The 22762-nt window shown below is 42.8% G+C and overlaps 3 protein-coding genes across 4 annotated transcripts; 1 reads left to right on the top strand and 2 right to left on the bottom strand.

Moving 5' to 3' along the window:
* Positions 1 to 1501: 1501 nt before the first annotated feature.
* tpte (transmembrane phosphatase with tensin homology) lies at positions 1502 to 9532 on the bottom strand. 2 transcript variants are annotated; one of them, XM_076274570.1, is made up of 19 exons: positions 9454 to 9532; positions 8797 to 8858; positions 8501 to 8575; positions 7838 to 7885; positions 7449 to 7613; positions 6026 to 6145; positions 5829 to 5928; positions 5535 to 5598; positions 5389 to 5453; positions 5092 to 5152; positions 4882 to 4963; positions 4521 to 4609; positions 3776 to 3837; positions 3607 to 3687; positions 3274 to 3379; positions 2833 to 2930; positions 2557 to 2652; positions 2381 to 2451; positions 1502 to 2284 (listed from the first exon to the last, which is right to left on the bottom strand). In XM_076274570.1, the coding sequence occupies exons 1-19, from the start codon at positions 9454 to 9456 to the stop codon at positions 2182 to 2184; spliced, it is 1551 nt and encodes a 516-aa protein (XP_076130685.1). In that variant the 5' UTR covers positions 9457 to 9532; the 3' UTR covers positions 1502 to 2181. The 2 variants fall into 2 exon arrangements, with proteins under 2 accessions (XP_076130685.1, XP_076130686.1); XM_076274571.1 differs by lacking the exon at positions 9454 to 9532 and adding an exon at positions 9282 to 9429.
* A 180-nt stretch (positions 9533 to 9712) lies between these two features.
* On the top strand, positions 9713 to 16442 carry fgl1b (fibrinogen like 1B). The gene is made up of 8 exons (XM_076274238.1): positions 9713 to 10049; positions 10207 to 10323; positions 10446 to 10671; positions 10761 to 10920; positions 11041 to 11138; positions 11934 to 12022; positions 13083 to 13273; positions 16220 to 16442. Exons 2-8 carry the CDS (start codon positions 10246 to 10248, stop codon positions 16401 to 16403), a joined length of 1026 nt encoding a protein of 341 aa, XP_076130353.1. The 5' UTR covers positions 9713 to 10049; positions 10207 to 10245; the 3' UTR covers positions 16404 to 16442.
* Positions 16443 to 16788: 346 nt separating this feature from the next.
* On the bottom strand, positions 16789 to 22434 carry thsd1 (thrombospondin, type I, domain containing 1). Its single transcript, XM_076274237.1, has 5 exons — positions 22310 to 22434; positions 21353 to 21482; positions 20016 to 21014; positions 19216 to 19377; positions 16789 to 18950 (listed from the first exon to the last, which is right to left on the bottom strand). Exons 2-5 carry the CDS (start codon positions 21414 to 21416, stop codon positions 17377 to 17379), a joined length of 2799 nt encoding a protein of 932 aa, XP_076130352.1. The 5' UTR covers positions 21417 to 21482; positions 22310 to 22434; the 3' UTR covers positions 16789 to 17376.
* Between the last annotated feature and the right edge of the window lie 328 nt (positions 22435 to 22762).

Below are 22762 nucleotides of genomic sequence, written 5' to 3'. Positions count from 1 at the left end.
AGCAAGTAGTACAAATGTGTGCAAGAGGGAGAATGGCGAGAAGATCCACCAAGCGAGGAGGAAGGAGGAATAGCAGCACGACATACAGGTATCCAACCTGGTGAGAGGCAGGATGAGCCAGGCCCGGGGTCACCCCATAGGAACCTCCAAGTGTTGCAAACCAACCCCTCTAGCATCAAGTCTAAAAGGAGGCAGATCAAATGGCCTGCAGCAAGTATGACAACACTGTGGAAACAGTTGGATGATGACACTGACCAAATTCTGAAGGCAATGGGTAAGGAAAAAAAGCCCGATGAGAAGCTACAAGACATGGACACCATAATTGTCAGCATCGCCGCTGAACGGTTCGGTAAGGAAGGAAGCAGAGGCAAGGCTGCCTCTCAGGAGGCTGGTTGAAATGGTCACTCGGGCAAAGCAAGACAAACACCTCCAGAGGGAGGGAAGGGTGCCACCTGGTTCAGGAGGAGGTGAGAGCAGCAGTGAAGGATATGAGAGCCTGCAAGGCAGTGGGAATGTAGCAGCAGGGAGCTTGGATGGGAGAATGTGCTGAAAAGTGACCTGGTCTGAGCTTTGGAGAGCTGAGCCTCACCTCATCAAATTTTGCATCCAGGCAGTATATATGATGTGCTCCCAAGCCCATCAAATCTGCAGACTTAGGAGCACAGTCACCATGCCCACTGTGTTCCAAGATGGGAACCATTCAACACAGCTACTGTTCAAAGGCACTTGAAGAGGGATGGTACCGACGATCAAGTCTTGAAGACCATTGCTGAAGCAATCAGCACAGGACTTGAGTGAGTGAAGCGGTGCCCTCAAAGAAGACCATTGGCTTCGTCAGAACTGGAGAGCAGCCAATTGCAGCTACCACCATGTAACCAGATACTGTCCTTGTGTCTGAATCCACAAAGCAAGTTGTGCTGCTGGAACTAAAAGTTCAATAGAAAGATTGCTGAGACAAAGCCTTCGAAAGGAATCTTTCCAAATATGCAGTTGAATAAAATATAAGAACAGACAATTGAGGGGAAAAAAGAAGCTAGTTTATAGCACATCTGATTCTACCTGTTTATAGCACACCTGTGTGCTATAAACAGGTAGAATCAGATGTGCTATAAACTAGCTTCTTTTTTCCCCTCAATTGTCTGTTCTTATATTATATTCAACAGTTTATATATAAACTCATTTTAATTTTGTATTTGCTCAATAGCCTTACCTGCAATTTAGCAAATTTCAGTTTATTAATGTTAATTCTCATATATTCCTGTTAATTCCCATGAAAAATGTCTAACTTTGAAAATTCCCTGAATTTTGCAACCCTACTCTGGATGTATGCAGACCCTTTGAGAGGTTGGTCTGATCCATGACTGAATGTCAGCCAGTTCCACAAACCGGCAACTGACACAGGAAGTGGTCTGGTGCAAGTCCAAGCCAGGCCTGTGCAGGATCATGGTCCAGAGGAAGTTGCTACTTACGAAGAGTGTTTTTGACACATTGACACCAAAGATTCAAACAGTAGCCTACATTTATTAATAAACACCTTCACAATTATGAGCCATTGTTCAAGTCGTTGAACAATTCAAGACATTATAAATCCATTCAAACCTCAGTAGGTTACATACAGTATGTAGTATCTTTGTCCACTCACTTAAAATTCATACTCTTTTATGTCTTCGTTTTCTGGAAGTGAACTTGTGGTGGAAATATAGTGAATCCCTTTCATACCCATATGTCAGAATGTCTGTCAAAATAATGATTACACATGTGCACCAATAACAACATTCAACTCACTATATTGTACCAAATAGTGCTAAATAGATGTACAAGATACAAAGTATAAGATTATACATTTAAATATATTCCTAAATCTCCCTTTCACAGATTGAGCAAGTATCCCATCCCTTTTTCACAGGTAAATTACACCACGGAGAAGTCTAGGATTTCTGAGGACTGAATCATAGACTGACCAAACAAGTCTATCCAAAAATATGTTTTATGTACTATATTCATATTGTTTTATATGAAAACATATTTATGTTGTAAGAGCTTAAGATCCATTCTCCTGAGTTGGAGTGCTTAGTTGTCTCCCCCTACTCGTCTTGTGTCCCCATTCGTTAAGTTTACTACAACGAGGACGATTTGTCTTCAGTGAGGGGAAGCAGACATGTCCTGTCCACTTACACCTCATCAAGGGTCACAGAAGGACAGAGTCACACCAAAGTCCTCTTTGTAGATGTCCCACACCTTCGATTTGTGTGGATTGTCCAGTTCTTCCCTGGACAGAAACAACCTGGAGCGGTGGAAGAGAGGAGATGTAAGATGTGAGGGTATAATGTCTCACAAAAATGCGTCAAATGAGTCAAATCAGAAGTCAAATAAATCGTACTTATTATTCTCAACAAAGGAGGTGTTGAACCAGAAGTAGAAGGGGCAGTTCTCATATCCCTTTGGAAGACCCTGTGTGGAGGTTGGATTAGTTTTACTGCATAAGACAAATCACTGTAAAAGTATGCAGATGTAATCAAATTGTTGGTCGTTGTGCAATACAGTATAAAAACTTACAGCACTGGATTCAAACATGACCTTGATATCCCCTGAGATAACCGGACAGTCCTGTAAACTGATGACCACGGCATTATTGCCAGTATCTGGAAACAGCTGTAACACCAATCAAGCCATGAATTAGTTAATGAAAAGTAAACCAACGAAGAAAAGACAGACAGACAGATAGACAAACAAACAAACAAACAAACATCAACCAATATCAATAAAGAGGAACAGCAAGAGACAGAGAGCGATAAATGGATATCATTACAATTATTTTCAAACTTTTCTTACCGCACATTTCTCCTGCTTGGCACAGACACACTGGAACACAAGTTCTCTCCTCACAATAATTTTTACTGTCAGGTCAATGCCACTGCCTTTGCCCACACCTGCATATGGATTTGTTTGAAATATGATTTTTGCCAACATTTCTAATGTGTACGCAACACAGTATTTACCATTTAGCAGTGTGTGACAAAGATGAAAATGCTCATTATTTATCACTACACAGCATATAAAAAGGACTATTTACATTTCACTTTTATAAAAGCGTCTCAGGTTTAACAAGAGAGCTCAGTACATTGGACCATTTACATGTTTGTAAATAATCTATAGGCGGACATTTCCATGTCCAAAACCCAGTGTGAGCAAGACACTGCGTACTGCCTTAAAAACAGTGCATGTGTGTATGGCAGCCTTTGTCAAAAGCTGAAGAAGACCTGGATACTTCACCTGCGATGGAGTGAATGCGGACGCTCTTTATCCTCAGGAACCTGTCAGGGGGCAGCTGACGGTTATACTTGGTCTTCATGACTTCATAATATCCAACGTACCTGCTCTGAAGACATAACAGAGAGTCCCGAGTCAATACCAATCATTCGCCTAACAAAGTATTTCTATTTTTAATTCTGCCATTTGCAGTATTGGCCTCGGTTGTAATAGTTTCATGCACCAATAGTTGAACTAGGTTTTGAACACTTGCACAAATATATTTTTTAATTTAAACTTTGGTTAAAATCATATTCAAGCTCAACAACACGTGATGATGTAAGCATTAGTGTGCACCTGAGAGGGTGTCTCCACTCCCTGGAACTTGGAGCTCATGCTTTTGTCAGTTCTCCTCTCTCCAAAGTAGTCCAGACTCTCCTGCAGATTATAACAGGAAAGTCATATTAGCATACGCGTCAGTGTAAAACCAAAAAAAAAGCCAAATACTGTATATGAGCTTGCTAACCTGAGCGCTCTCAAACTGGTCACTGTCAATTAGCCATGTGCAGACCAGCGTCCCAGTGCGCCCTAAAAAATATGAAATAGTTACGTCATGTTGCAAAGCACACTCACTAGTGTCTAGCATTGGATGAGGAAGAGTTTTTAAGTTTTAAAGTTAAAGGTCAGCTATTAGGCAGACAGAGACCTGCAACGGTCAGGTACTGATTCTCAAACTCAATGCCTTCCACTACACTATTACACAATAGTACAGTAAAACAGATGCAGACATGCTACCTGCTTTCAACATCTCCTAAGATACATCACTGGCATTTAGTTTTCAATACAGTCATTTCCTGTGTATTAGCCCCATTGTGTATACCGCAGGACAGTGTTGTATGCAAGTAAAAAAAACGAACCATATTAATTCCATATTAACTGCCCCTATGTATTAACCTCATAGCTGAAGAAATTTAGCAAAATCAATGTATTAACCGCGGCTAATATTTCGGAAATGATGGTAATGGTTTCCAGAATATTGAAGACTTAAATAATATCACATTTCTAGAGTCAAATCTATACTCTGCAGTGTGCACAAGTGTTTGAATCGGTTGAAGCGTCTCCATTCAAAACACTGAAGAAAAAAAAATGACGTGAGAAAAAGAGAGGCTGCCGCTGCTTCTGGTAATCAAAGTCATATAAAACGCCACGCAGACGCCACGCAATTGACACGCAACGTTCACGCCACGTACCCGGTGTGAAACGGGCCTTACCTTTCCCTCCTTTGCAGTGAATGGCAATAACATTCCTGGAATCAGCTGACATCCACTCCCTCACACTGGCAGTGTACTTCAGCATATCACTAGCAGAGACAAACAACAAGAACAAGAATAACAAGAATAAGAATAACAAGAACAAGAATATTATAAACACAAGAATGTGACATGTAATTCGCTGAAAACAAAGGGACCATAAAGTTATAAGAGATCAGAAGTCCAAACATGAGTGGACTTCTAGCACAATGCTCATGTGTTTTAAAAGACCTTAGAATACACAGTAAACCACAGTACCGGTAGATCCTGTAGTGGAACAACATTATATGAAAATGTCCATAGTGCAGCAGGTGATACTTACTCTAAAGATGGCACATTATGGTCGTCTATGAGCACGCGCTCGACTCTGTAGTGGAAAAACTCGTGATCATAGCCCTTTTCACCTGGCAAGTCAAACAGGAGTTGTGTTATGTAGTGACAAAATAGATTTTGAAATATCCATTCTTTCTGTTTATATGAACATTTTCTACAAACATTTTCTACAGTTTCAGCGGTCTATGTGTTCACTTACTGCAGAGGTTGTATACTTTGTAATGATCAAGATGTTTGGTGTCAAGGAATCTTGCCACCTCCTATAAAAAAAAAAAAAAAAAAATCAGACACATTCCATAGTGTGTTCCTCTACACAGTACAAGCGGTCATCCTAAATCACAGTATACAAGCATGCACTGAATTTTTAGTTTGCTATTGAAAAATCTATTTGTTTTTGAGGTCATCTTTCTCTATTCTATATCCGTCTCTGCTGGTTTAGTCTTTTGTTCCACTGAATCACTGGAGTACTGATGTTCTCAAAAAAAGTCTTGCTCACTTTGATTGGATTTCTGTAGAGAGACTGCTTCCCAGAAGATGGAAAAGACATGGCGATGACTCGATCTGGAAAGAAATATGATATGAGGCAACATTCACTCAACACAGTACTGTCGCCCTGGTGCACCACCCATGAATTACACCCACCTGTGACATACGTAAGGTCAAGGTCAAACCCATCTTTCTGATAGCGCCGCTTGTTTTCTGAGACCTGCACAAGTAAAGTAAACTTTCAATTGAAGATCATCCATGTTCACATTCCTACTGATGGTAGCTGCAGTGTGACAACTGTCTAGGTTGTTCCCCAAAAACAGTGTTGTGCCACAACCATCCAAAAACTAAGAACGCAGTGTTTAATAGTCTTTCTATCATTTTAAGACATGTTGTGCCACAACAAAGGTTTGGTATTACCGAGGGTCTCTGTCTAGGTCCTAAACTCACCATTCTCCTGGTAACTTTCTCCAGTTCCTTCTTCTGTGAGGCCAGGCGAAAGACACGGAACAGGATAATGATTCTCAATGCCTTCAGGAAGTTAAACACTCTATAAAGGCACAGAAGATACACAGTAAAGTCATTACCTCTGATTCACAGTAGAATGTAACTAGATTTAAAGATCAGAAAGACAAGAGTGACAGTACCTTGGGATGAGGCTCACTCCTGAGAAGTCTGAGAAAGTATAGATCATAGTGATGACTAAAGTAACTACCACAATGCAGGTGTCCATGATATTCAGCTTGGAGCTGTAGTACACTTTAAATCTGCAAAACAAAATGTCATAGTCTTTCTGAATATCTTATGTTGAAGGACCACATGCCTTGGTGTACTATCATATTATTTTACCTAGTATTTTACAAAGTACACATTACCATAAAGCATCATGGTATACATTAGGAGTAACTACTGTGATAAATTTGACTATTTTTCTATCTTTAATATGAATGAAATGTCATGCTGACGAAGTCTTTGTGTTTGACGATCGTCACTGCATTTCAATCAAGATGAAATTCATGTTAAAAACAAGTCAGCGAAATATCCAGGAATAACTGCCTGATAGAAGCGAACACTTCCTGTGCATACTTCCTATGGTGAAGGCAATCCCCTGAATCAGCACATTTGTGACTTTCCTCCTCCACATTGTAGGTCCCATTTCAAAACCTTATCCTCCCCATTACCTCGTATGTATCTAGAGAACCCTGCTGTTGTTACTCTATAGCCTTAGAAATAAAACTGAACAACGTGGTCACTCTCAATTTAAGTAGAAGAAGGCAGGTTTTGTTATATACGGTCACTTCTGCTGCAGCTTTAGCTGCTTTGTCTCAACTCACATGTGGATATTTAACATAAAAATCCAGTCACCACTGGTGTGGTCATTCTAAGTTTTATGGTGCAAGTCTGCATTGCTGGACGCTCACTATCACAGCACGTATAGTTCACTGACACTGTTGATTATTTACTGCACTTAATGTTACTTTATGCGTGCTTATTAGCCAAACCACACAATCACAAATAGAGACAGAGAGAACAGATCAAGTAGGATATGTAAGGAGACCTTCCAGGGCCTTCCTTATCCCTCCACAGAAACTCTTTAGGATAGTCACATTCTACTTTTAGTCTAGCCATCCACACTAAATATGCTAAGAGACAGCAGACAGGGCTAAAGGGACATTTCTGAAGCCATTTGCCCCCTTACATGCAATCAATATTGTGTGATTATCTATTTCCAAATCTTAATGTTTGTGTTTATGCAATTAGCTAACGCTTTTATCCAAAGCGACTTACAGATACCAATTGCCAACAAATCTCCCTGGAGCAAATTGGGGTTAAGTGCCTTGCTCAAGGGTACAACGGTAGCAGTTGGAAATTGAACCTTGACTTTTATGGCTGCATAATAGCCAAGCTCCTTAACCACTACAATACCAAATGCTCGTGGGCTGGCCCATATCTGAATTCCAGCACAAAGCCTGAGAACCTAAAGCCTAGCTGAGAGAGAGAGAGAGAGAGAGAGAGAGAGAGAGAGAGAGAAGCAAGCCTTGGAGTGACTGATCCAGGGGTCTTCCTTACCCTTCCACATATACCCTGAGGAGCACATCCACCAGGAAGAAGATGGCAATGGCCAGAGAGATAGCCTCCAGTGTGTCCCCCAGACCCGCACGGTTCTGCTGGGGAATGGCCAAGTCAGCGATGACCAGGCAGATGTCCACAATGATGAGCACCACACCGAACACTCTAAGGGCACACAGAGGAGACACGTTTGCTCATTTAGTCGAAGCTTTTATCCCAAACGACTTACAGTACAGATGTACAGTAGCCTACACATACAGGTGTGTTGTTATTGCAGCGTTCCTGCAGATCAGATTTATTGAGAATATGCATTATAACTTGGTTAAACCAAAATACATTTGGGAGAGGAAAATGTTAGTCACAGTATGTAAAAAATTTAAAGCATTTACCGAAAACCAAAGGACATCACAAAAGGAGTAATCTTCTTTCGGACTTTTCTAAACGGAGAAGAAGCAAAGTTATGCATAGTTAGGAAAAAGGGTAGTCATTTCTGGACATGTAACTCACGATTAGACCTCCACTGCACTTCACCAAGCGGTTAGAGATGATGAGTCCCTGTGCTGTGTTTCATTTGACAGCCTCCCTGGTCATTTAGGTATTTTTTTTTTTTTTTTACTCTTTTGATCCCGTGAGGGAAATTTAGTCTCTGCATTTATCCCAATCCGTGAATTAGTGAAACACACACAGCACACAGTGTACACACAGTGAGGTGAAGTACACACTAATCCCGGCGCAGTGAGCTGCCTGCATCAACAGCGGCGCTCGGGGAGCAGTGAAGGGTTAGGTGCCTTGCTCAAGGGCACTTCAGCCGTGCCTACTGGTCGGGGTTCGCTGCTGAAAGCTCCATAAAATCTTTGTGTCCGCCTTTTAGGATGGTCTTTCAAGACATGTGACTTCATGAACTCAACTAAAAGTAGCCTACAACGCATCAACTGTATATCTATATCAATATAAACTCTGCTTATGTGGTGAAGATAATTATGAGCATCATTTGAATCATCTGTGAAAAACCATCGTAAGCCTGAAGAATAAGATAAGAGTTATAGATTTACTGGTAGAGAGTATCAGGCTCATCAGTCTCCTCTTTGCCATCATCAATCTTGACTTGAGCTTCTTCTTCTTTATTTCTGAAATAAAGGGGAATACCAGTTAATATCACAATACCATGGACATCACCCCATGACATTCAACCAACACCAAAGATGATTGTGCAAATGCATGACTGTTCAAATGGAAATGAAAGTGTTACATGCTATTCTAGATGGAAATGTTTTGTTCTAAAAAGACAGCCTAAAGGTTACAAGAGCTTGTGTAGTGTTCAGATTAGCCTGAAAGTTTTTCGACTTACCCATTAACCTCTTTGGCATCCAGCCCAGGGTTAAAATGCACGGATGACATGTCAGTTGGATCCTGATGACACAGACACCATCAATACACCCACAGGGCCGGTGATAGGCCTACATTTTTGGCTATTTTAAAGCAAGCAAGACTTGAAATTCACTTTACTTATGGTGCATCATGGACAACCAGAGTCTTTCACATACTTAAATGCAATTTAACTGTTAATAATAATACGAATATATCAATTCTGAATACAAAAGTAGATAATATGATGACCTACGGTGTAGCCTACTATTAATGTTTAAGGGGAAAACCATGAATGTGCAAGAAAAGTGCAAACAGTAACATTGCTGAAACAATTATGTGTAAGCTGTTAAAAATATCACATTAATGCAAATCAAATGCACTTGTCCAACAATTACCAAGTGCATTTACTATCAATATTGTCAAAGGTTTAAAGAATACGAATTCCACATAAAAAACGATACAAACCGGACAGTTCTCGGAGGAGGACGGACGGACGGAATGCAACCCTTTTGTTTCCCTTGCGGTGTGAACTTTGCAGTATCAAAACGTTACTTTCCTACTTAGCATTTTCAAGCCCATTCCCTGCCTTGTGCCGACTAACTGTCTTTGGAAATGTAGTATCTGTCTTGTGACTTACCATGAGGATACTAAGGAAAAGGTCCAAAGGTTGCTCGTGGTATTTTTCTTTCCTTACATCCACAGTTATTCCGCCGCCCCTTCTCTGCTAACGTAGCGGTTTTGAACTTCCTGATGCGCTCCAGAAGCCACTACCTTTTCCTCTCCAAGTTAGAGTCTGAATGGTTTATGTGTATGCTGTGCCATGCTACAACTCTGCATTTCATGTCTTATACGTATATATGCAAGTTATTATAAAAGCAATCAGATTGTAAGGAATTCGGCCACAGCTGTTTCCAATTAAACACTGCTTTGAGTTTTCACTCTCTCACACAACCGAAAAGCAGCTTTTATGTATCAGGACTAAAATCAAGATAAGGTCAAAATATTGGTTGATGTCCCTGGCTTCTAAGATCCAAAAACTCAACCTACCAGCTGTGGAATGCCAGGAATGGGAAAAGTTACGACACCTTTCCCGTTCTTTGCTGAATTTAATGTAGAACATGCGGAACCAACAGGTTCTATAAATACTGCAAGCAAACCCCTGTCAGAAAACAACGGGCTATTTCTTTTGCTTCTGGACGGGGAACGTGCGAAGCGCATCAAGGATTCATCAAGGTAAGGCACATTTTTGGTCTGAACAAAACAGGAACACATTCTAAACAAATCCAAAGAAACACAACACATTAAAAATGGAAAATGACTCGAGTATGAAAATTATGGCATTTCACTTGAAGGATGGAGCACACTTTTTGATTCACTGTTATCTCTTAAGGCCACTGCAAACACCAGTGCGTGCGCACACACATATCTGATGCCACTGGTTGTGTCTCTGTTCCTGGTGCTCAACATGGTGTGGCAGTGCCATGCCGGTGCCTTTCCACCACTCTCAGTATGTCGTTTTACAACTCTTCACATTTTTGTGGTACTTCTGAAATATGATTGATTTTAAAAGTGCTAATTGATTAAATGTTACGCTGTTTAGACTGTTATGTCTTGTTTATTTCACCCGAGGCGAAGGAAGAATGTATGCTGGGCTTGTCAGAACTCAAGCAGAGCATCCAGACGCTGGATCACAAGCTGGTGCTTGGGGAATGGCAACTGCAAAACCTACGAGAGTACAGATATTTCCCACCTCCTAAACTGCGCCAGATCTCCATACCAAATGACACAGTCACATACAAGACAACTGCTCCACTTTTACCGCTTGGTCCTGGGAATTTACTAGTACACGATAAAGGTCAAGCTTGTTAAAGCACACCCTGTGAAGGATAACTCTAAGGGGAAAGGTATTGACCACTAGTTAAATCATGTTGTTGTGCTTTCTAGATTGCTCTGAGTTATATGACAGACTGCAACCACCCAGTGGCTTCTACCGAATCAAGCCAAAGGCAGCCTCAGAGCCATTTCTGGTGTACTGTGATATGGAAGATGGTGGGGGGTGGACTGTGTTTCAGAAACGTCGCAATGGAAAGGTAGACTTCAACAGGTAAGACAAAACCATCAGCATTTAGTTAGCTCCCCCTAAACATGTTTCTCATTTGAATGTATGAGAGATATGGTAAAATGCAATTATATTTACTTTCCCCCCCCTTGTGAATTTCTGAAGGGACTGGGCTGATTACCGTGATGGGTTTGGAAATTATGAGTTGTGGAACGATGAGTTTTGGTTGGGGAATGAAAACATTCATTCTGTACTCATTGGAGGTAAGACTGCCATCATATAGATACCTTGTAATAAGTCCTGCCATCAGCAAGGGTCTAAGGGCACAGATGACCCCACCCCCCAAGGCCAAGGAATGTATATGTTCTACTTAAAGGGGAACTATGCAGGTTTTTTTTAGCTTAATTTACCTTAACTGAACAGCTTCAAAGTCATTGGAATGGTTATATGACTTTTTTCGGGTTGAATGGTGGCCGTCTCGCTTCCCCCTAGCGCCTGTGAGCGGAAAAAGCACCCTTCCAACTTTGGGCCGGCGGGCTGACGGAGACAGAAAGTCTCGCAGCCATAGCTCGCACCCTCACAATGTAACAAATTGCTTTACTGCACTACACACATACACGCCAGGCACTGACTAGGTAGTGATGGAGTTTCTCAGACATTAGTCATGGCAGAGCTAGAGAAGCAGAGCAGAGCAGAAGCAGAAAGCGAGTAAACCGTTGTCGGAGGGGAAACAGGGAAAGAGGAAAACGACAGACTGCCCGATTGAGGAGTGCCGTAAATCCTATACTTTGAAGCTGTAGAGGGAGCTCTGCAGAGAAACCTGCGAGCAAAAAGCGAGAAAACAGCAAAGAAATTGCCAAAACTGCGTAGTTTCTCTTTAATGCTGGAGCGTGTATGGATGAGGGGCCCAATTATTTTGTCACCCCTGGCCTGTTCATATACGTCAAACACATCAAAATATACAATGCATACATAAAATGTATACTATTGATGCATATATATTTCTGGTTAAACTTGAATGTTGACGAAGTCATACAGTTTATTTCCCTGTGCTCTAGATGAGTATCTGTTGAAGATTGATCTGATGGACTGGAATGGGCAAACAAAGTATGCCATCTATGACAACTTTAAAATCTCTGATGAAAAGGTAAGCTTTAGCATCCCTCCCACACACCATTAGAGAAGAGGTAGTTTATTATGGATAGCTGGAGACATAATAATTTACAAGCAAAGCTATCGTGTGCCTTATGGGAGCATTGAGCTAACCCACTGATGTTTGTGAATAGGGTTTTCCTTGTGGTATTAACTCAGCAAATAAATTTGGCCTGATCGCAAATAAATTTGGCCTGATCTAGCTTCAGCAAGACAAAAATAATTTTACTCGTTTTACTCGTTTACTCGCTGTCTTCGTCTTGTTGTTGCCACTGTTTGTCTTACCACTGACACATTTGTAAAACTCCCTCTTCACCTGTCACTTATTTCAACCCTCTGCAACATATTTGATACAGACTAATATCTTGAAATGTTTTTAATGGCTCAAACAATGTTTCCACCGGTCGACTTCAGGTGGATAATAAAAAAAAACACTCAAAAAAGGAGAGAAGACTTTTTATTGTCAAAAGTTGTTTTTTGACTCCTGCAATTGGGATGTGAACAATCACCTTTTCCTCCTGACCGTTTCCTTCTTTCCTTACATCCACATCTATCTGTGTCCATTTCAACATCAGATGGTAGTTCTAGGTGGTAGTTCACTCCATCTCAGATCGGACACAGTTTTGTTTAATCTGCTAAACCAGGACAAAATCACTTAAGAGTTAACTGTAGGCTGTTTATTCATACAATATATCAATATGCAGGATCAGTAAAGGGTAGTCACTCTAGTTACCTGAAGCCAGGTACACAGACATTTCATTTCATGTTCCATTTATTTAGAGTAGTTGTAGAAGTGTGCACATCCCCACCGGTGAGGTGCAGGGCAAATGGAACTAGAACTCAAAGAAAAAAAAAAAAAATGATTTGCCTGAGGAAGACCCAGCCAGGTCGCAACATTTAATAAATATATGGGAGTTTTAGCAGAGTGCGGGCATTTCTTCCCTTTATGTTCCATTTATTTCCCACACCTGTTCCACACCAAACCTGGAAGCACTGCATTAGACTGACCTCCTGTCTGCCTGAGCTGATCTCTGTGTGCGTGTGCTCCTCTGCAGGACCAGTACAGGCTGAGTGTGGGTGTATGCAGTGGCCAGGCAGGAGATGGGCTCTCCGGTGGGACCAACATGGTGGAGCAGTGGTCAGCCTCGCTCAGCGGCATGCAGTTTAGCACCAGAGACCAGGACAACGACCGCTACCTGCAGGGCAACTGTGCTGAGGAGAACATAGGCGGCTGGTGGTACAACAGGTCAGCTACGATTCTGAGATTAAATCTGATTATAAATGGAGAGTTAATTTACACACATACATAAACGTGACATTATACAAAGAGTTATATAGCTTTGATTTAAGGGCTGAGTACGTTTTATTTATGCTGAATTTTGAATAAGCAATTTGATCCTTAAATGTGTACATCTAGTCTCCATATGTGATGGGGTCTGGGAAAACCCATCGCATGGTGAAATTTCCCCAACTTAAGGTTCTGATACCATCCTATCCTTTTCCAAATCACACCACATATAAGGACAACTAGATGTACCGCAAAGCGGTACAAAATATGACTGCCGCTCAGTCCTGCACATTCTCTCCGCAAAAATAAATCATGCTTGTCAATTTGTCTCCATCTCCTACTCCAGCCCCTACTCTTGCAACTTTTGTGTATGTAAATGAGTGTGTGCATAGTGTGTGCATGCGTGTGTGCGTGTGTGTGTGTGTGTGTGTGTGTGTGTGTGTGTGTGTGTGTGTGTGTGTGCGTGGGTGTGTGTGAGTGAGTGTGTGCGTGCCTGTGTGTGTGCGTTTGTGTAGCTGATATGGCCCCCCTCCAAAACTTTGCATGCATTCAGAATATGTCATAATGATCATATACTTCAAATTTCATGCAGTTTTGAACCTCTCAGCCAAAGATACCTGCGATTGCAATGCATAATTTTTGCCTTTTCATTATTAACTAGGTGGTGCTACACAAAGGTGGGCACAAATACATCAAAAACTTTTGTTACAAATAATGGCTCATGAAATGTAACAAAATAAAATACAAAATACTGATGTGAAAAATGTATTTAATTAAAATACAAGTAATTAGTAATTTGGAAATACAAAAATACCCACACAATAATCATAGTTTACTAACAAGGCATATTATTGAAAATTTATCCCTAAGAGACAAGAAATACTATTTTTGATTGGCTGGCAGGGGGCTATTAATTCTGTACATTGGGGCACCTATGAAGTAGATCTGGTAAAAAATGTAATCACCATCCCATATCAATGTAAACAATGATTGAACTGACAAGCAGGCTTCGCAACAGTGGAATCAACTGTAACAAAGCAACCTACCCACCATCATTTTCCGTAACCAATGAAAGTAGTACAACAAATTGAACAGGTCGGTCTCTTTTTAAACTGAACTACATTTCCCTTGTTGTGCTATAAATGCATGCCTACTAGCAACATGGGGGATCAACAGAATAACAACCTATAAGGTGTCCCAATATACGGAATGAATTAACTTGGGAGAGAATTCCACTCCGGGAGGTCTTTGTCTCCGTCTCCTCCATTATTTCTGCATATCAGGACACCTCAGCGGATGTTACTCCTTACATAAATCCTCATGTCAAATCCAAGTTTTAATACTGTCCTGCAGTAAGAATGAACATCAGCTATTAGGTACTCAAGGTCATGGGGTCAAAGGCCGTGGTCCTAATATTCTTCCTCAGTATCTTATCTGTATTGTTTTCAAATTTTTGTCTTGTAGCACTTAACACACCTGACAATTCAAGCTCCTAGTTTTTCATTTCTTTCAACTTCCTGAAATGTTCTAAGGGGTTCTAAGGGGCTTTACGTTGTCTACAAGGTGACAAAAATTGACATAAACAAACAAATTGGGTTTACACCCCATGTTGTCCTTACAGAAGGGTGATAAAGTTGACCATTTTGGCTCCCACAATTGACTTTTCTTTTCATTTTTTTCAACTTTACAAATGTTCAGAGGGGATCATAATAGAGGAAAGTTGGACTTTTAAGTTGGACACAATGTGGCATACCACAGCAAGAAAAATGGAAAATGGGTAAACATTTCATGTTTTTCTTCCTAAAAGGTAATGAAATGTTTAGGTCAACTTTACAGTTGAATACAGGGAATTGCCCAAAGGATATCTCCAGGCACCCAGCACTATTCTTAAAACCAGATTCACCAAGATTCTGGCCTTTGGCTTTATGATAAGCATTGCCTATTGTCATTGTTATAGCGGGTAGTAAATTTAATTGATCAATTGAGTGATGACATTTTGGCTTATTTGAGAAGTATTTAAGTAGTTGAAATACTCAAATACAATCCCTCAAAGTATTTTGTTACAAACTACATTTGAGTTTTCCCAATCCTGCAAAATACAAATTACAAAATACGCTAAAGTAATTAAATACGTATTTTAAATACATATAATTGAAATACTGCCCATGTCTGCTGCTACACCTCAAATGAGTGGATATGGGATGTGTTGACATGGCTCCTGGAGACCAACATACCAAAATAATTTGGTCATCCTAGGTCCTACGGTTCTCGAGATATTCACAGAAAACTGTGTCCAGCCCACCCTCTTTTCGGGGGGCCGATGCAGTTGGTGGGCGACAGATGAAAACAACTTTTCTGTGTCCTTGCTTCCATCCTTGTGGAGCTACATGCCCACCATGTTTTGTGCAGCCTGGTCTTTCAGTGTCCCGGGAATCGTTGACACAAAATTACTGAAAAAAGTAAAACATTGACTAAACCTATATGACTGCCACTTCGCTAGCACGCTGGTCATAATAACCCATTTGTCATTGTTGCAATGCTCTGAAAAGGTGAATAGGAATAACTGTTATGTGGGGTTTGTAGATGGTAAGTTTTGATAGAAACTGGATAGCTCATGTTGATGCTGTATTCACAACGCCACTCAATACAGGTTTCTAGGTGTGGGGGTTGGTCTTTAGGTAACATCCTCAAATCACACTAAGGTGGGCACCATTCACCTAGACTACCTATGTTGTTGGTTATGGAACCCAATGGAAGCATATCTATGGTTTACAATATGATCAGCAAACAGGAGAAAAAAACTCCAGCTCTTCCTAGGTCACTCATATTATTTGTCTAGAGAAAACATTAACTGTGTTTGAATACTTTATGATGTCATTTTTCAATATTTTTCATAAAATACAGGTGTCACGCTGCCAATCTGAATGGAAAGTTCTACAGAGGAGGCGAGTACAAGGGCGAAAATGACAATGGCGTAGTGTGGGGTACCTGGAGAGGGCTGTGGTACTCCCTCAGGCACACCACCATGAAGGTGCGCCCACAGCATGCCATGGACGGCCTGGGAAGTGGAGCCGGACCAGAGGGCTAGTCGGCCATGCAGGATCCCTTTCTGCTAGGCAATACAAGAAAGGTTCCTTTTTGGAAACCTCCTTTTTGCTATCTTTCTTCGTTCACAGTAACAAACACTGGAACCACTGATTTTTGTAGTATAGTGCATAGTTTATTTTTCATCCTTAGTACATGTCAGTACAATGATAAGATTGTCCTTGCATGCCATTTTACTGGGGCTTGTGATGGCTAGATTAAACCAATAATTAATATCCTCCATTACATTCAGTACAATGATAATAAAACCAGCATTTGAATTTGGCCCCTTGGTTGTGTTTCTTTTCTTTTAAACCTCTATGCTATTTGCATGAAAAACGTATCAAACAGGCAGATTTTATATATAATACATTTTCTATAAAAGTAATAAAAAAACAGTACATTTGTGCATGGTTAACCACAGTGCACATTGACAGAACAGTTAAAAAAGAAAGGTTAAACATGATAAAACAAATACAATAACCTCTCCCCAGTGTTATCTGCTTACTGAACAATTTGTGCATGGAGGTTAAGGCATTCGTGACATTTTTCAACAAATCTATTGTTCACGTCAAGGCCCTATGAAGTTATATCTTCAGTGTCCTTCAGATGGAACATATTTATGGTCACGAGTGAGTTGCTACAAATGCACTAAAAGCAGATTTCAGTTACTGTTTAGATGAGAAACTGCCAAATACCATAAAATAATCCACACTAGACTCTATTACAGTTAGTACTACGGGCATTCAGTTTCTTCCTCTATGCCCAAAAATGAAAGCAAATGACAATCAGTGATTAGAGTGAGTGAAGTTGTGTAATCATAATCAAAAACAACATTTGGTACAATAAACATTCAGTAGTTTGACAGTGTATCAAAGGGAATTCACATCTAATAGTGACTGCTACATGTACAAATGTATGTACATGTCCAAACTTTTGACTGGTAGTGTATGTTTTCCCCAGTCACTGGTGTTACCTCAGGTGCGCCTGTGCATTCCCAATCCCGGCGGTAGCTCCACTCCCTCCCCCTCCTCTCCCAGGTGTCCTGGGAGGTCGATCATGCGCTTCTCTGCCTCAGAGAGGCCGTAGGGTGAGCTGGCACAGGCGTTGCTGTAGTCACCTGAGAGCGGGAGGCTGCGGCAGCGGTCTCTCCGCTGCGCCGTCGCGGAGAAAGTGGCGCTGCGCTGCCGATGATAAGCCGCATTAGCGTTGTTAGCATTGGCGTTAGGGTTAGCATTGGCCTCACGTAGCTTCCGCGCCAGGATGTTCCGCTGGATCGGCGACGGACCCCGGCGGTTCCAGTTCTGCTCGGCCTGCTCGGCCCTGCTCAGCCCGAGAGCCGCTGGTGGGCTGGGGACGTCCCCTCGGTGCCGCTCAACCGGGGCAGCCACCGGTCTGGCGCTGGTGTCGGTTCCGGCTGAAACACTTCTGGCTAGCCCTCCTGCGTTTGCCTTGAGGTCGATGAGACACGGCAACGCCTCTATCCACGGCCGCCTCCTGCTGTCTGTTGTGCTTTCAGAGGTTCTGGGTTTCCCGGGGGCCCAGGGCTCGCTCTCCCGGATGGGGGGAGGCTGCTCCCACGCTCCCCGCGTCTTGCAGCTTCCCTCGGGGATCTGCCGTGGTGTCACCTGGGTCATGCTCCGCTCCCGGAAGGGCCTGGCAGCCACCGCTGATACTGGGGTAGACTGCTGGTGCAGCTTGGTCTCGTGGAAGCTGGACGTGCGCCTGAAGTTGGGGTTCTTGGATAAGCCGACGCCGCTGCGCTCCACCATCTCCACCCAGTCGGCCGTCCGCTCCCTCTTCTGTGCGCTGAAGCCTGCCGTCGGGGACCCCAGACTGTAGTCAGCTTTCGGACCGAGTCTGTCGGGGAGGGTTTTGGAAGCTTTGGAAGGTGTCCATGCTCCCTCCAAGAATGGAGACTTGATTCGGTAGCGGCTGAGGTTGGAGTCGTCCTGGCTTTCGCTGTCCTGCTGTGTGGCGGTGAGGCCGCTCTGCGTGGACTCCACAGCCTCCAGCATGGTGTCGTCTATGGGGCTCTGGGAGACGTGGTAGACCTTGGTGGCCTCCTTTAAGCCCCGTTTCTTCATTTCTTTCAGCTGCTGCTGGGCCAGCCGGTAGCCAAAAATTGGCGGCACGATTTTCTGCCCCGACGGAGACAGTCTCTCCGGGTCCTGAGGGGTGAGAGGGAGGGACAGGTTCTGTTGATGCCCCCCTGAAAAGGCCCTCTCCGGTGGGCTGGACACTCCAGCAGCGAGAGGTGGGCCCTTCAGGAGGGCAGGAGCGGCCTGGAGGCTGTCGGAGAAGCTTGGCCGCTGGAGGCTGTGTCCACAGATGGATGCCTCGTCCGAGTTCTTGCGGCCGCCAGGTGAGTGCACGGAGCTGCGACGCACCGAGCTGCATTTGGCCGCACGGCACACCTTCCTCCAGACAGTGATGAGAATCGTGGCTACAATCACTGCCAGGCACAGGGAGATTCCTGCCAGACCTACTAGGTTACCCTGCAGTGAAGAGCCAGACTTAGGAGGGAGCATTGATGGCACTGGCACAGGAACTAAAACAGATGAAAAGACACAAAATATGTGGCATTATATAGTCTACTGCATTCAAAGTATGAAATATACAGTATATGAAGCAGTCAAAAACATGCCTTTATTATGAAAGCACACACAATTACCAGAATATGAACATGGTGATCAGACTTGATATGATAGTTTACTGTATACATGTAAGCATATATTTGTGTACATGTAAGTGTGTAAATTTGTAAATTACAGAGCTCTTATATAGGACTGAATGCTCTTGGGTGGTGAACTTACCTACACAATCCTCTAGGGAGCAGTGTGACTGCTCCTTCACCAAGCCTGTGCACCGAATCATCGCCCCACCAGATGGCACCAAACACTTGCGTGTGCGCTCCCGAACGCCCTCCCCACAGGTCACACTACAGCGGCTCCACGGCTGCCACGGACCCCACGTCTCTGGGATGGCGAGGAACATGAAAATCAGTCAAAAACAAAGCAATTAGTAAGCAGTACTAGACTGATCAGAGAAAAACAGTTCAAGAATGCCAGGATGCACTGATGTTCTAAGACGATGTGTTCAGCAATTCTTTACATTTATATTGATCCATCACTTTTATCCACAAATACTTGTATAAATATACATTATAATTAGTATCTGTGTTCTCTGGGAGCTGAATCCATGATTATGCTAATTTTAACCACCTTGTTCTAGTGGAGGTCCTTTCAAATAAGACAGAACCACTCTGCTTCATGACGTACTTTTAGGTGGCAGTTTAAACGCTCCTTAAGTATTCAAACCTCTTGGACTGATCTAGACTTGGGTTACAAGATGGGTGGATGGGTTAAAGTAAACACAATATAACATTGTACTATTGTGGACATAACTTATTGTCAAAAATTCAACTTGTTAAGTCCAGCCTAAACTGGTAGGGCCAACTGGTTATTGATGGCAATTTTGGTTAAGATTTGGGATTGGTGATCCAGACTACACTACACTACACATACAGTATATGTTCTTTCTATGCCATTTTATTTGGATGTGGTTTTGTGTAAACAGTCTAAACACAATTCGCATGTTGCATGTAACTGCTAACCTGCAATCCTCTGCACCACTGTACAGGTCTGTGCAGGACTCGGTGAGCGACTGGAGTTGAGGATGAACCGGAAGCAGTACTTATTCTTCCCGGGGTCAAAGACAGAGCAGTTGAACTCAGTCTCGTTTTCCCCCTGGGTCAGCCAATTGTAAGCCAGGTGAGCAGGAAGTGTGGCTTCCTCGGTGCCAGAGGAGGAGGACCCAGACCCGGTCATCTTGGACGCTCCGTCCCGGTATACAAACACCTTCCCATAGGTGAAGGCACAGGGTGGGGGGACCAGACGCACAGTAACTGCCCTATTGCACCCGCTCCTGTGGTTGCTGTCCACCAAGAGCTTATAGGGGAAGATGCGAGACAGGTAGAGGGGTACAGACGCCTTGATCTCTTGCTGGGTGTGGGGAGACTTCAGGGCCACTCGGATGAAGTCGTGCTCGGTAAAGGGGAAGACGCAGTCCAGGTCCACGTGCTGCGACCTCAGCGTCGTGATCTCGTGCTCCGTCTGTGCCCGGATCTTGTTGATGTTGTTCTTGCCGATCTGATTGTACTCCAGGTAGGTGACCTCCAGGAGGAGCCTGGACGCTCCGTCGATGGCGCATGCGTGGAAGTGGTCGTTGGTGGACACGCCGATTTGGAAGGAGCCGGAGGTGCGATTGTTGGCCTGCTCGACGGAAATATGAAAGGTTGGCCAGCTGATCTGCAGTACTGGACTCCACCACCAGGTGGCTGAGCCATTGGCTAAGGCGTTCTGGTCACTCGTTCGTTCCAGGAGGAATCGGAAACTGCCGGCGTAGAGAAAGCAGGAGCAGTCGAACTCCATCCTACCTTCTGACTGGTTGTAGGGGAGGTACCTGGTCAGCAAGGTGGTGTTACTTCCTATGTCCACCAGAGAGATGGTCAGGTTGTGGCCAGTGCCATTGCAGTCAGTGTTATAATCCACAAACACGCTGGCATTGCTCAGGGCAACGTGGACAGAGGGCCACAACTGGAGTCCAGCCATCACTAGAAAACATTAAAAAGCACACTATCAGGTTATTCTTGAGCCATTTTTTTTTCTTCCTTGGCTATGATTGGCTTGTGCAGTTTTGGGAGAAAAAAAAACACCCTCCCTGCTATTCCTACTCTGCATTGTGATCACAAATGCCACAGTGTATAGGTCACTTCCTCAGAAAAAAGCACACACGGAAGAGAGCCTCACCCTTCCACTGACCTCTCTCTCTTCCTCATGCTGCTGCCGTACCATTGAAATAAAGCACCACTACGCCCTTTATAAAAGCAGTCATAAAAGTTGCATAGGACCATTGAGCTGGTTATCACAGTAATCAATGGAGTTTACTCACCATATCCCACAAGTACAAGAAGAAACGGTAGGTGGATCCTACCATTGGTGGGTCTCTGTGTCATTCCGATGCATGTGCTGCAAGACCCTTTAGCACCACATGCCTCCTCTGATCAGCCATCCAGGCCTGTCTGTCAGACAAGGCAAGCTACCATCAGACAGCTCCGGTTCAAAGCAACAAGACAGTCTAAAATGTGGCCATATACAGTATGTTGTAGTGACAGCACTGCACTGAACCCTATCAGGATCCAAAAATGAAATTCTAATATGCAACTAGCAATGGCATATGCAAGGCATATCAGTAGAGGTGTTGCCTCATTTATGATTGATTGATATCTCCTCTACAAGCAAAAAGCTACTGCCATCATCACATGGTGTTTGAGCCCCCCAATTGGCCTACTTGCATAATCAAAAGTCACAGTGCACAGATACTGACTGTGAGATTACCTAAATACAGTAGCCTACTGTGCTGTAGTATGATAATTATGGGAAAGTACAGTTGTGATTTTGTCAAGGTTGAGATATAGTTTACAAAATGTCATATTTTCACAATAACCCCGAAACAATTGACAATGTATTCATTCAGTCCAGTATGTCTGCTGCAGCTATTAAAAAGAAGAATCTGGCTTTAAAACTTGGGACACCATGGTTCAACAAACTTAATAAAGAGAGACGAATTGTGAGATATTTGCACCTAAGTATGTAAAAAAACAGTCTTTTTGATAATTAATTTGCCAATTGAAGGATCAACGTCGTTATAGAATAATTATCTAACTGTCATACGCTAGAAAAAGTTGCACATATGAAATGTATGAAAGCATTTAGATTGAATGCAATGCACACTTTCATGGTAGGTTAATTCCAGATCAAGAGCAAACAACAAGACCTTCACGTTCCGTTATCGTACAACAGAGAGACCATACACCTATATAGTTCTATAGAACAAAAACGGACTAACCTTTTTTCAGGGTTAAAGTCATCCGTCCAGTCACCGTAAGCCGTCAGCCGTCATTTTTTTGTGCACTCGTTTGATAGTCTACAATAGGCCTGGCGTTTGAAAACCAGACACGGATTACGAACACACGCAAGACATTGTCAAGCAATCTGTCTCGGTTTGGTCTTCAGACCCACCTCTCTGTCAAAGCGATCGCGCGCTTCCGTGCTCCCTCTGTCGGCAGATTACTGGCTATTGGCGTTAAATGTGGTTAAATAATTTGCCTTTCAACGTCAAGACATATAATGCACGTAGTGAAGTAGCATTACCTTTTGTCAAGCGGTTCCAAAGTGAATAAGACAGAAATAGCGTAGGCCTATTGGTGAGAAAATTCCAAATGAGAGTTAAAAAAAAAAAAGTGTGATATGGGTAAAATAACAAGTCTACAGATTAAAATAGCCTACAGTTAAACTTGTG

Source organism: Alosa pseudoharengus, unplaced genomic scaffold (assembly GCF_046254945.1).
Source record: "Alosa pseudoharengus isolate Yale_2024_CS ecotype anadromous, Long Island Sound unplaced genomic scaffold, YU_APseudo_1.1 YU_APseudo_1.1_scf_8, whole genome shotgun sequence".
NCBI classification, from domain to species: Eukaryota; Metazoa; Chordata; class Actinopteri; order Clupeiformes; family Clupeidae; genus Alosa; species Alosa pseudoharengus.
This window is presented reverse-complemented; position numbering and strand designations above follow the sequence as displayed.

Bases quoted from the DNA above. Each gene is read 5' to 3' on its own strand.
- fgl1b (XM_076274238.1), top strand. From the start codon at position 10,246: ATGCCACTGGTTGTGTCTCTGTTCCTGGTGCTCAACATGGTGTGGCAG. The intron at 12,023-13,082 runs GTAAGCTTTAGC...GCTCCTCTGCAG, and splicing joins TTAAAATCTCTGATGAAAAG to GACCAGTACAGGCTGAGTGT. The intron at 13,274-16,219 runs GTCAGCTACGAT...CATAAAATACAG, and splicing joins GGCGGCTGGTGGTACAACAG to GTGTCACGCTGCCAATCTGA.
- tpte (XM_076274570.1), bottom strand. The intron at 5,599-5,828 runs GTGAGTTTAGGA...TTACTTGTGCAG, and splicing joins AGAAAGTTACCAGGAGAATG to GTCTCAGAAAACAAGCGGCG. The intron at 2,452-2,556 runs GTAAGTTTTTAT...ACCTCCACACAG, and splicing joins TCATGTTTGAATCCAGTGCT to GGTCTTCCAAAGGGATATGA.
- thsd1 (XM_076274237.1), bottom strand. From the start codon at position 21,416: ATGACACAGAGACCCACCAATGGTAGGATCCACCTACCGTTTCTTCTT. The intron at 21,015-21,352 runs GTGAGTAAACTC...AATGTTTTCTAG, and splicing joins TCTTGTACTTGTGGGATATG to TGATGGCTGGACTCCAGTTG. The intron at 19,378-20,015 runs GTTAGCAGTTAC...TCGCCATCCCAG, and splicing joins AGTGGTGCAGAGGATTGCAG to AGACGTGGGGTCCGTGGCAG.